The sequence below is a fragment of the Porites lutea genome, chromosome 11, assembly GCF_958299795.1.
Source record: "Porites lutea chromosome 11, jaPorLute2.1, whole genome shotgun sequence".
In the NCBI taxonomy this organism is placed as follows: domain Eukaryota; kingdom Metazoa; phylum Cnidaria; class Anthozoa; order Scleractinia; family Poritidae; genus Porites; species Porites lutea.
Genome location: NC_133211.1, coordinates 25,866,405 through 25,878,430, shown reverse-complemented (window position 1 = coordinate 25,878,430; position 12,026 = coordinate 25,866,405). Strand labels below are relative to the sequence as shown.

The following is a 12,026-nucleotide window of genomic DNA, read 5'->3' as shown; positions in this document are numbered from 1 at the left end:
TTTTTTTCACAAGAAGACTTACCACGGTTACTTTAATGAAGAGGGTTGTGCCTTCTCCCGATCGCAAAATGATAAAACTTCTATCATTTAATAAATGTCCGTCACTACGCCATTCTCGCTAAAACTCGTAGTAGAATGACGACGGCTATTACGTTTTCCCACCAAAATGACGCTGGTTCACGTGCACACATTGTATTGAGAAAATCTAGTTCTGGTAGTACAGTCGTCCTCGTGTTAGAATATAAAGCTTTCTACTTTCTATCAGGGAAAGAAATGAAAAGGGTCACCACATAACCTCATAAATCACGTATACTTATAGACCAGCACAGCTGTAAATTAATTTTGGCAGTTTTCACGTTCATTGTAACTGAAACAAAACTCTGTATTAAAATAAATATCGAATTTTGTCTCTTGCAACCACAAGCTAGCTGTTTAAGAATTTTCTTCACATTTTTCAATGCAAGAGGTATAGATAGTAATTACAGCTTACTTAGTTACTGAATATGCTCTATTTTATTTATTAAATTATTAACAGTGACAAAACTTTAGCATATAACAATAAAAGTACAAGTGTTTTGTATAATAACTTAACATTCCCATGTAGAATCGGGGCTGATAAAAGATGTTATTTTTCATTTCAAATACATGCAGTCACTAAATTTAAAAAATTAATGATTTAACTTAATCCGCAATTTAGAAATTTCCTAATTTAGCTACATGAAGGTAAGACTGGGAACTCATTAACGGTAAAAGTAGAATTATAATAGCAAGTGCTGTATCGCTAACAGATTTTCATAACTAAATAAATAATTAGAATATCAACGTGGTAAAATGTGTTGAAAGTATCCTTGCAAAGTAAGGTAATCTTGAAATGTCAGTGTACGAGTACAGGCTAAGGTTTCTAGTATCTAGTTCCGTTAATATGCGTTTCTGTTCCATTCACTGAACTAATGGGAACTTCACTTTCATTTAAGCCATTCAAGAGTCTTTCCCTTCCGTTTAGTCCATTCATATGAACTTCCGTTCCATTTACAGCATGGGATGGCTGGAGTTCTTGCAAAAGTTCTTTAAAGTCAGTAACAAACCACGGGGCTTGCATTCTCACTTTTTCCCGTACAACATTTCCTCCAAAGCCAATAAACATATCCTATAAAGGTTACAAAAAAGTACTGACTGAATTTGTTAAGTGTTCATTGGACGGGCGACGTGGCGATTATTAAAAGACTGTCCCGTTTGAGATCCAATCGAGTGTCGAGAGCCAAGGACTATGGGGTTTATTAAGGGGCAGGACAGGCTTGCAAAATTGGAACTTAAATTAGTGCCGAATAGGGACTGAAATGAAAGTCACTGGAAGCACAAGAAACCAAGAAGGGTACAGAAAATCGGGATTCTAAAGCATGTCCATTTTTTCTCATTCTGAAATAAGACACACCCAAATTTTTGCTTAGCCAGTTTATAGGGAAGTTGTCTAAACTAATGTTTTTCACTTGAGAGATTATAACAATACTCACTGCTGTTGGGTATGTCTCCAGATCTGTGGCTCCATCACCAATCATGACCAAGCTAAAAAGCAGAAAAAAATTACCAATGTACTGGTCACAGAGTACCTATAACTCCTACATATATGGCTTATTAATATTAATAAGTTCTTAGGGTTTCACTAGTTCTGTTTCAAAGCCAAGAATGACGTACATGTTAATTAAGAAACTGGTTTAACATCTTACAGTGTACAATAACGTGTAAGTATAATATAGAGAACAATAATTATTATTATCATTCGCAGCAAATTTTCTTCTGCTCGCCACAGACAAATCACGATATTTTGCTCAACTTCGTCCAATAATTGTTAATGACTGTGACACCTCAACCTTTGGACCTGAGATAAACAGATCCAGCAGCAACCACATTATAGAGGTTTCCATATTATAGAGTTGGGGATTGCGTTAAGTTTTTATACCTTTGGGACTAATGGTACTGACTGTAATAGAGAGGCTTATGTTATGGTTAAATTTATCTTTGGTTTAAATTTTAATTCCCTTTGTTTTAAACTTTTCATTACACATTACCAACCCCAAAACAAAGGGAAATAAAATTTGAACCAAGGATAAAATTGGACCACAACATAATTCTATATGTAAGTTACTTGCGACAAGAATGATATTATGGGTGAATCTTCATCTGCTAGGGCTGCTTCAAAACTTAATGACAACTCCGAGTTTTATTTGCTCCACGTACAAGCCATTTTGAAAGTTTTCACGTGAAAATACTTTAAGAAATCCTTTGTAAAGATGCAGTACTGTTGAGTAATAAAGTTTCCATTGGAATGAACTTTTACAAATCCAGAGTAGTGACTGTCAGGTTGCACATTTTATTAACGCTTACTATGTTTTCTTTCCTTATTCTTAATTGTAACAGTTCAACAGCTAAGCAAAAAAAAATATATACAGTGTAATATAATAGATAAGTGAAAAAAAAATTGATGTGCATTAACTGTAGTCTTACTTTTTGTAGCCATATCTGGCTTTCAAAAGTTCCACAACACGTGTCTTTCCACCAGAATCTGATGTTGGTTCATTCTCGTCAAAACCAGCAAAACGACCTAGCATTGTTCAGCAGAGATACATTAAAAAAATACTGGTAAACATTTGCTAATATGGAAGCAAAGTGCTACACAGCATATAAAACTATATTTGGTAACACAGGATGAAGGAAGGCAGCGGAAGCTGACACAGACCTGCCCTAACTACATTATAGCAGACTGAGTACATGTATATTAATACTGTTATAATACAGTAAACACATGCTAATAAGAACCTACATTTTTTGTGGTCTGGCAAAAAATGTTCTTTTACTTTGGGAGATTTATTGGCAATTCAGGCTAAGTACGTTCTTGGTTAGGTTCTTAATTTCTATGAAGGAGATACAGTTATTGACTACCAGAAAAATAAAGAAACTTGAGTTTGGTCCTTAAATATACAGTACTTGTTCACAACTGTACATTGCAAACCTCATTTTATGCAAGGTCCATGAAGACAATTACAATCTGTACTTTATATGTAAACACGTTTTCGTAGTAGGAATTACAGTAATGCTTCAATTTGTAATTACAGTTTGGTGCAGTATCTTCTTGTAATATCAAGGCAATCTCAAAGTCACACTCCTTGGTTAAACTATTTCTCTCAATTTACCTGTTACCCACATATATTAAAGAACCTGCTTGATTTTGCTTGGCTTAAAACAGGTTCTTATATTTTTGGGTATTAAAGTGCCAAATTTCTGCCAAGAGATTCTTTAGCCACACATTCTTATTAGCAGGTGTTTGCTGTATTGTATTAATTATAAATCATTTTAGTGTTATCCGCAGTATTATAATTAAATAGAAACCTAAAAATCTGTAAACTACACTAAAAAAAAGACTTTTTTACATTAAGATTGTCAATATATAGATATCAAAAGATATAGACATAAATAACGGTATAAATAACAACAAGTGTGATAGGAAGTTAAAATGTGTATCATTCAAAAACTGAATCGTAATCAAATAGTAACAGAAAACTACATCAACATCCAAATGAGTACTTAATTGTGAGACAAATATATCTGTGTGTCCTCTTTTTCCTTGCTAAACATAAAAATTGAATGCACCATTTGCTCAATGAATGATTCATATGGCAGAACATGTGCATTGCATGAAGGACTGTTGACTCCAGAACCTACTTTCCACCCTCACTCCCCCAAGTACATATTGCAACAAAGTAACCTCTGCCCACAAGATATTTATTACAAAAAGCTAAAAAAAGCTTTTTTGGGAACATACCTTCATTGTCAAACAAAAGTGTGTTGGCAAAGATGTTTTCATTGCATATATCAAGTTCTTTTGCTGCTCTTTGAATAATTCTTTTAAACCCACCAGATACAAGATAAACTGCAGTGCCTCGATCATGGAGTGTTTTCACTAGTTCCCTACAAAAATGTAAAAGCAGTGTTGGAATAGTTTTGCTGGAAGTTTACATAAGTCAGAGAAAATAAAAAAGGTGAGGAAGATGTTCATTACAATACATGTAAAACACAGAACTAAAAAATAATCTTGTGTTCCTAAAGCAAATGCCACCTATGACATCTTAAACACTTGGCAACTGATGCACATGTTCTATCAATGGGGCAACAGACAAACTATGGACTATTATACTGATCAAATTATTACAAGAATTGGAAAATTTAGCACCGCAAAATCATTATCTCACTCAGATTAATTTCAGCCTCCTATGCAGATGTTCTTTTGGATTGTCTAGCAATCCTCCCCGAAACAAACAGTAACAAAATGTAGACCAATCACACAAAATGACACTTCCAGATCAGGGAAGTGCACTTTGGACCTTGAGAAATTTAGCACAAGACCCGGGGCACAAGACTCCAGCAAGGGTTAGCAAAGTCAGAAAAGGTCTTTGAAAAGGATAAGCCCCTATATTCTTTAGAACAAACTCCTCAGTTTTATTTCATGAGAATAACGTGCCTCTGTGCTAGAGACTAACTCCAAAAATTTTAAAGAAAAAAGTACCTCTGAGGTTAAATTTGCTGAACAGAAGTCGGCTTTACTACAAACTTAATTTTTGTTATAATGCATCATGCTGCCATTGTCTAACCTTAGGAACACCATAATGAGAAAAAGGCATCTAAATCAAATCCAACTAGACTGCTTGCAGTCTACCTTTTCTGTTAAAATCCATCCAGTCTTCTCCCAGACAGTGCGATTGCAAATAACAATGTCACAATAAGGAATTCATATGCCCTAGCTTAGCCGCTCGCCACTTGTGTGCAAGGGTTACTCGTGAAGTAACTTTGCAACGAAAAATGCGAGTCAGACTGCTTGCAGTCTCTTATCCAACCTTCACGGAGAGAAAATATACAAAGGCCTCCACTTATTTGAACTCTAAGGTCATGTATCACACTAGTGACTTGAGTTTGGCCTGTCATCACTTTATTTTCTACTTATGATTGGCCTTTTATTTCAACAATCACTTAGCGTTCTCTGGTAATTTGCGCATGATCTCCAATTAATATTTAGAACAAAGTGAAAGGAATTTTTAATTTAGTCACTTCTTTTTTTAGGATACGTTTTTGGGGAAGGCATATGTGATGAAACCCTAAGAACATCTGCATGGGAGGCCACATTAACTTCACCATCTGTATTATCATAATTTCCACCATGCACAAAATACATCATTTCCTATACAAACTTGTGACATTTCTGTAATAGTCACACTCTGGTAATTACACTGTATAATTATTGATGGTATTCTAGTAGCTGTTGCAGTTAATTTTGTATTTCAGTTAATTTTTATATTTCCTTTGTTTCAAATTCATTAGCATTCATTACCATACCCAAAAACAATGGAAAAAAATGAATAAAAATTAACTACAACATAGCCATACTCGTGATCCTAGTAATCATGTAAGGACAGCAGGTTTAACAGCTTACCTTATACCAGATGTCAGTCGAAGAGGATTTTGTTCAATAAAACTTTCAAGCTAAGGGGAAAAACACATATAAATTATTAAGGAACACAAGGAACGATTAAGTGCTCAATATCACGTTTGTAATCTGCAGAACTGGTAAGGTTGGAGAAGGACTATGCATGCAATATATATATATGTAATGATTCATAATTGCTTTTCTACATGTTTTGAAATCACTTCACTTTTAAATATAACATAACATCCCCATAAGAATCTGCACTTTTGAAAAAGGTGGAGTTTCTTGGAGGAAGATACTGTAAATCACTAACTTTGTGAAAGGTGAAGGGCACCTACAATACCCTCCCCCCTCCAACCTTTTCTTTTAATTGTAAAAATTTGATCTGTAGTGACAAATTTTTAATAATTATTGTTTCAGGGAGGAGGAAAAGAGTCAAAATTTGCTATCATAAAGTACATACAGTACACTGTGTATTCCAAGTCTTCTAATGAACATTAACACATTCACCGCTAAGAATTTTACTGAAAAACGTGTTTTGAAGCTAGCCAAGCCATATTCTAGTCACCATCAGGCTATTAAGAGCTAACACTTACCAAAAAGCAATTTTCAGGTTGTGCACTTTGTGGCCTTATGTCTAGACACATCTTATCAGCCTCTGAAGTTCAGGCATACCCAGAAAGCAAAATTTCGAGATGGTTTTTGGGTTGAGAATTGACACAGCAGTCTTGACTTTTAATTTTTGCTAGCTCTCCTCCCCATTCTCTTCTTGTTCTGGGTGGTTCAGGGGCGAATAGCTTAAAGCTTGTTATAACTGCAAAATTGCAACAACACCCTTTTTATGTTGTGGCAACAGTGTGACTCAAATTTCTACCCACCTGGTCATTTGAAACATCAATGATTTTTAGTCTCTCCCGTAGGGCTGTTCTGAATGGTATTCCTCCACCCATAGCTCTTACAGTCCTTGAAAGATTTGAAAATTAAACACAGAGACAATTATAATAGTATTTTTTTTTGTTAACTTTGAGAAAACAACAATTTTTAACACTCTAACGAGAGTCCCAGCGTGCAAAGAAAGTAGTGTCCGATAGCCCAGGGCTAGTGGATTTTGCTATCGGGCTAGTGACTTCTGTTTTTAACTTGCCCGACGGGCAAGTGATGTTTTTAAGGAATTCGAATAACAGAAGAACTGTGAAGTCAATTCTGCTTGTCAAAAAGCTTTTGGGGCTAGTTGAAATGACGTCTGGGCTAGTAAATGCTAGCTTCAGCTTGCCCGAATGGCAAGCTGTAAAAATGATTTTCTTTGCACCCTGAGTCCTAAATGTCTGAAACTAAAGATTTTATGTTATCCCTAGTTGTTTTTTTATGCAGATTGAAACTTATATTTTCTTAACAGTGATGAGTAAGTAACCTCTGCAGTCATCCAGGAAGTAGATCACAATTAATGTTTTGACTGCTTTACTGCTGTTCTTCATCAGGAGGTCTAAAGAAGACTAGCACTGAGTTGTCAAAATATCAGGATCAACATCCCACATGACTACATCATGATACAAATTATAACCTTATTATTATTATAATGGCATCTATTACAATGAATAACTGAGGCTACAACCTAAAGGGATTTTTTACTGGTAAATTTTTCAGGCTACAATGGCTCCATGCCATTTTTAACCCATTAACATTAACTGGCCAAGTGGGCCATGACTTTCGCACATAAATATTTATATTTGAGGTTTGTTTAGGGGGTATTAGGGGTTTTCACATGACGTCACCAAATTCAAACTAAGAAACTATTGATTATCTTCCAAGTTTCTACTTTCATGAGGTATCACAGCACCTAAAAACTTTATTTACACAAATTTTCGGTTCTTCATTTTGGGATAGAAGACGTTTGAATTTCCAGGCGTTTGCATGATGCAGCATTTAGCTGGCGGCTGGGAAAGCTCTTATGTGGGTTAAAATGTTACTGATTTTTTTACATTTTGCTATCTAAACATTCCTTGTCTTAGAATAAATATTACTTTAATCTTTATGAGTTCCTCAAGTGATGAATTCATGCATAAGTAGGAAAACTCAAAAACATATGTTTCTGTTGGTTTCTGGCAGCCATATTTGTGCCCCACAAAGGGACACCAAAAACTACAAAATCTAAGTTGCACTGCACATGCTTCTAATCTCTTTGGTGAAGATATCATCATTTTCTTTTACAATTTTTACTTTTGGGTTCATTTTTGGGCACTTTCAGGTACCCAGCTACATGTAGAGTGATTCAATAAATAAATAGTTATACAAAAATATGTTTTACTACTTTATTATACAATGACAATAAGTAAATTAAAACCTTCCCTCTAAAACTACTGCACGAATAGACACTCTTGACAAGCAGTACAGTTTATTTTGCGGACATGAAATTCACAGCCGCGGATTAAGGTGGCTGGTTTTGCGCGTGGTCAGCAGTAACTGGCGTGACAGCGCGTGTTTTAAATTAGACTTGCAAACATGGCGGCGAAAAAAGCAATGGTACAGAGGACACTATTTCTCAAAATCTACTCATTAAAATTTTGTGATATTTGGCAGAATTTTTACTTTTATTGTATTTTAAATAATGAGAACTTTAAAATGATGTCGAACAAACGAATTTTGTGACACATTTAATAATTACAGTACAATTATATTACCGATTATCTGAAAACCCATCTGTTAAAATTTGGTCAAATAAGTTTCAAATGGTAATGATTGATTATAGTAAGCTATGAGCAAGTTTATAGAAAAATCTAATGAGCGAATTTTATGTAAACAGAGCAAATGTGAAATTTAAGGTTGTATTCAATCCTTCATGTTGCCATGGAAATTATGAAAACATCACATTTTACCTGTCAATAAAAATCTTTCATCAGTATATTTTTCACTTGCCAAGTTTCAGCTTGCCATGATTTGGCAAATGACATATACTTACAAACTGCCCAAACTGTGTTCAGCCACCTCAACCCAGTTCCCCCATTTGCCCACTGCACGCGCGACTTTTAACACGTGCACACTTCGTGCCGGGTTTTTTCCTTTATGTGAAAATTTACTCAGTGAGGAATAAATGGACTGAAGAACCGGCGAAAAAAGTCAATATCACTCTTCTTTCAACATTTGATTCGTGTTAGTTAATCCTTACCTACCTTATGATAAAATTGGAAGCTTATTTAGACGTTTAAGACAACGCTTTGCTTTTTCACCGGCAAATAAATTATAGCCTCAAGCTTAACCTCACGTGTTAACTGAAACTTAAAGATAGGTGACCACTTTACTAACCAAATATAAACATGGACGTTTTCAGAGTGAAATGAATTGTAAGATGGTCACACAATGTAAAAAGGTTAACTCATAACCAGTTTCTTGGAAGCTATAAAATTCGATGTTACATGCACATCTTACGTAATTAAACAACAAGCTAATTATCTTTACAGTAAAAAAATTAAAGTTCAGACAAATTTTACTTAAGCTTACTGGCCGATAGGGCTCCACATCTTATAATGGCGGTTATACGATCAAGACTTAAGACAAATTACACGACAATTTAATGTAAAAGCGTGAAACTTACCATTGAGAAACTTCCTTTCCTTTCCCGCAGAATGCTGCAAGTTCGTCGATACCTTCGTCCATGATGACTGTGCTATCTACATCAAAACAAACTGCGTCCGCCTTCTTCCACACCGTCTTCGCTTGCTGAATAGTCATTGTTGAAATAAATCGAACCTTGGTAACACAGTTCTTCAGATGTAGCATCAAATATTAAAGACAAATCGAAGTGAAATTTCTTGAACACCACCGCGCCATTTTATCATTCAAAAGACCACTCGTGTCCAGTCTCCTGGGAAATTACTGAGTACAAACTTCACAGTAAAAATACTGGGGCTATTGAGCAAGAGAACTAATGCCATAACACGAGAACGAACGGAACCGCAAATGCAGAAAAGTAAAACATTGATTTTAGTACTCATCAGTTAACTTTGCTTTCATTAATTAAGTGTAACTTACTGAGAATTTTTTAAAGAGAATCCTGATCCCCTCTGGTATGTAAAATCAGCTGTAAAATAACACAATCCCAGTGCGATTACTAACATGTCTGGTGCCACTCTCACAATGACAACTTGTCTAACTTCTGTTGCATTCATCCCCGCATTGTGTAATCCCTTTTATTTTTACCAACTTTTTCAGAAAAGGAAAATTCAAACTAAAAAAGGCAGAGGAAACTAAATTTGACATCAGTTTTTGTTATATCGAGATGAAACTAAGTAAACAAATGACAGGAACCGCGCGGGGGGGTTTAGGTTGGAGGGAGGGGGGAGGGAGGGGGACAGGTGGGTACATTCCGGACCCGTAATGGCCGAGCATACTACGGGGATTGGGGGGAATGCTCCAACGGAAAATTTCAAATAGACCTATTCGGCTAACTCAATGTTGTACCCAATTCAAACCCTTTGGGAATAAAACGTTTTGTTTCAGAAATTTCCATATCATTTAAATGTGAATGCAACATTATGATGCAAATACAGTACACAAAGAATCTTAACCCCGGGAGATTTGAATTGGGTACAACATTGAGTTAGCCGAATAGGTCTATTTAGGTGTCCTTAAAGGGTAGTATTTTTGTTTGGATTATAATTTCTTGATCATGTTCATCTCTGCATATACAGCCTGATATAGTTTCTCATACATTTAAAATCCAGAATTTTGGCCATCAAAATTGGAGTGTTTTATTTTTTCTATAAGAAGCTATTTTTTATCTGCCAGGCTGAACAGGTTCTTATATTTTTGTGTATTTAAATGCCAAATTTCACCCTGTAGCCTTAAATCACCAGGTTCTTATATGCCGGTATTTACTGTACTATACTAATAGGCTCCTCATGTGTATCAGTATGAAGTATACTAATCCGCAAGCCGCTGATTACCCAGGTGATACCTTTCAGTCTATTCGTAGATTATAAGACTATCATGACAAACTGGACTACCTTGACAAACACTTTTTACTCTGGCACGTTCAGGACCGTAGCATAGGGAGGGGGCCCCCAATTTTTTTCCCAATAAAGTCAAAACATCCACGCATTAAAAGTTAAAATAAAACTTCATCTCCCAGAGCATTAAAACGATATTGTCTCTGCAGCTAGATGACACACTTTCTGGTTTTGAAATACAGAGAACAGTCCAATGGGTCCTCCAGATCTGGGTAGTGACGCGTCATCAGTATGGAATTTCTCCGCTCGTTTCTCAGACGTAATTTTGCGGGGAAACCTGTGGTGGGGTCGCGAAATGTCGGCTGTTTTCTCAGGCTACCTAAAATCTTTGTGCCCCACCTAGTTTCTAAAGGCTTGCTATGGCCCTGTGCGTTAACAATTCAGTTTAACCTCATCGTAGTAGTGTAAAACCAGGTGCACCCAACGTCAATTTTCGGAAAATATCTGTTCGGAAGACGATTTGAGATTTAGAATTTTCGGAACATTTGTTGTAAAATTTCTTGCTTGCCTGCCTCTCCTAGGATTTTCGAACATCTAAAAAATGGTATAATTCCCTATTTTTAACGGATTTTTACCCTGAAAAGATCACGTAGAATTTTCGGGAGCCTTTTTTCTGGCTGAAATTTTCGAAAAGGTAAGTTTTGATCCCTATACTTTTCGGATCGCTTTCAGCTAGGAAATCCGAACAGATGAAAAAGTTTTAGGAATAAAAATATGCCCATATTTACCGTTTAAATACTAAAATACGTTTAACAATGTTATGTTTAAGTTGTTTTGAACTATATTCTCGTTGGGTGCCCCTGTAAAACGACGTCTAAAAGCTTCACACCAAGAGCGAGTTTCGTACGCAGACGACGGACCACCCCGGCTGTCAGTAAACAGCCAGAGTCTTTCTTTCGCTTCCTCGATTTTGGCGTACACGAGTATATTCATTGCTTACGATAGGTGTAGTTTCATGCTATCACCAAGAGCCATTCTTGTCTGTTCTATCAAAGTCAGCTTTGTACATGAAGTGAACAAATAATAGCAGAACATGCGGCGTCAAGTGGTCGCTTACAAGGGGTTAAAAACAGTAATCAACAGTTACCCCTAAAGGTGATCGCAATGGGAGAGCTGGTTATGTTTACTAATGGCTCCATCTGTAGGCTTTGAGTGGCAGAAACTGAAAAAAAAATTGATGGTTTGGATATTGGTGATCGCTTTCCGGGCATAGTCGCATACGAGAGATGGTAGCTCATGGAGATTGAAACGAATTCCAGAACATGCTAATATTACCGAAAAGAGTATTGTTATGTAATATTATGTTCACAGCCCTTGCATTTGGCTCGATTTTCGTTGTTGGGGGAGAGGAGCGCGGGCTCATTTCCCGAACAGCGGCTGGTAACCGAGCCTACCTTGCAGTGACAGTCCCTTGCATTTTCTTTTTAGAGATCGTCGAGCGCGTATCGCGTATGAAAACTGCAGGAGATTTATTGGTCAAAAGCAGTAGGCTCAGTCTCCAGCCTTGGTTGTCTCATGCGCCCGCGGTACTCTAGCCTACGTGTAGCCGC

The 12,026-nt window shown here is 36.3% G+C and overlaps 1 protein-coding gene across 1 annotated transcript; it reads right to left on the bottom strand.

Annotated features, from left to right (window-relative positions):
* Nucleotides 1–330: 330 nt before the first annotated feature.
* LOC140952366 (phosphoserine phosphatase-like) lies at nt 331–9,320 on the bottom strand. Its single transcript, XM_073401787.1, has 7 exons — nt 9,063–9,320; nt 6,352–6,436; nt 5,480–5,529; nt 3,818–3,963; nt 2,503–2,599; nt 1,512–1,563; nt 331–1,147 (listed from the first exon to the last, which is right to left on the bottom strand). Exons 1-7 carry the CDS (start codon nt 9,245–9,247, stop codon nt 902–904), a joined length of 861 nt encoding a protein of 286 aa, XP_073257888.1. The 5' UTR covers nt 9,248–9,320; the 3' UTR covers nt 331–901.
* Nucleotides 9,321–12,026: the final 2,706 nt, after the last annotated feature.

Coding starts and splice junctions, on each gene's coding strand:
- LOC140952366 (XM_073401787.1), bottom strand. CDS start 9,247: ATGCTACATCTGAAGAACTGTGTTACCAAGGTTCGATTTATTTCAACA. Junction 2,600..3,817: donor ACTTTTGTTTGACAATGAAG/GTATGTTCCCAA, acceptor GAACAATGCTAG/GTCGTTTTGCTGGTTTTGAC. Junction 1,564..2,502: donor GCCAGATATGGCTACAAAAA/GTAAGACTACAG, acceptor TCTGCTTTTTAG/CTTGGTCATGATTGGTGATG.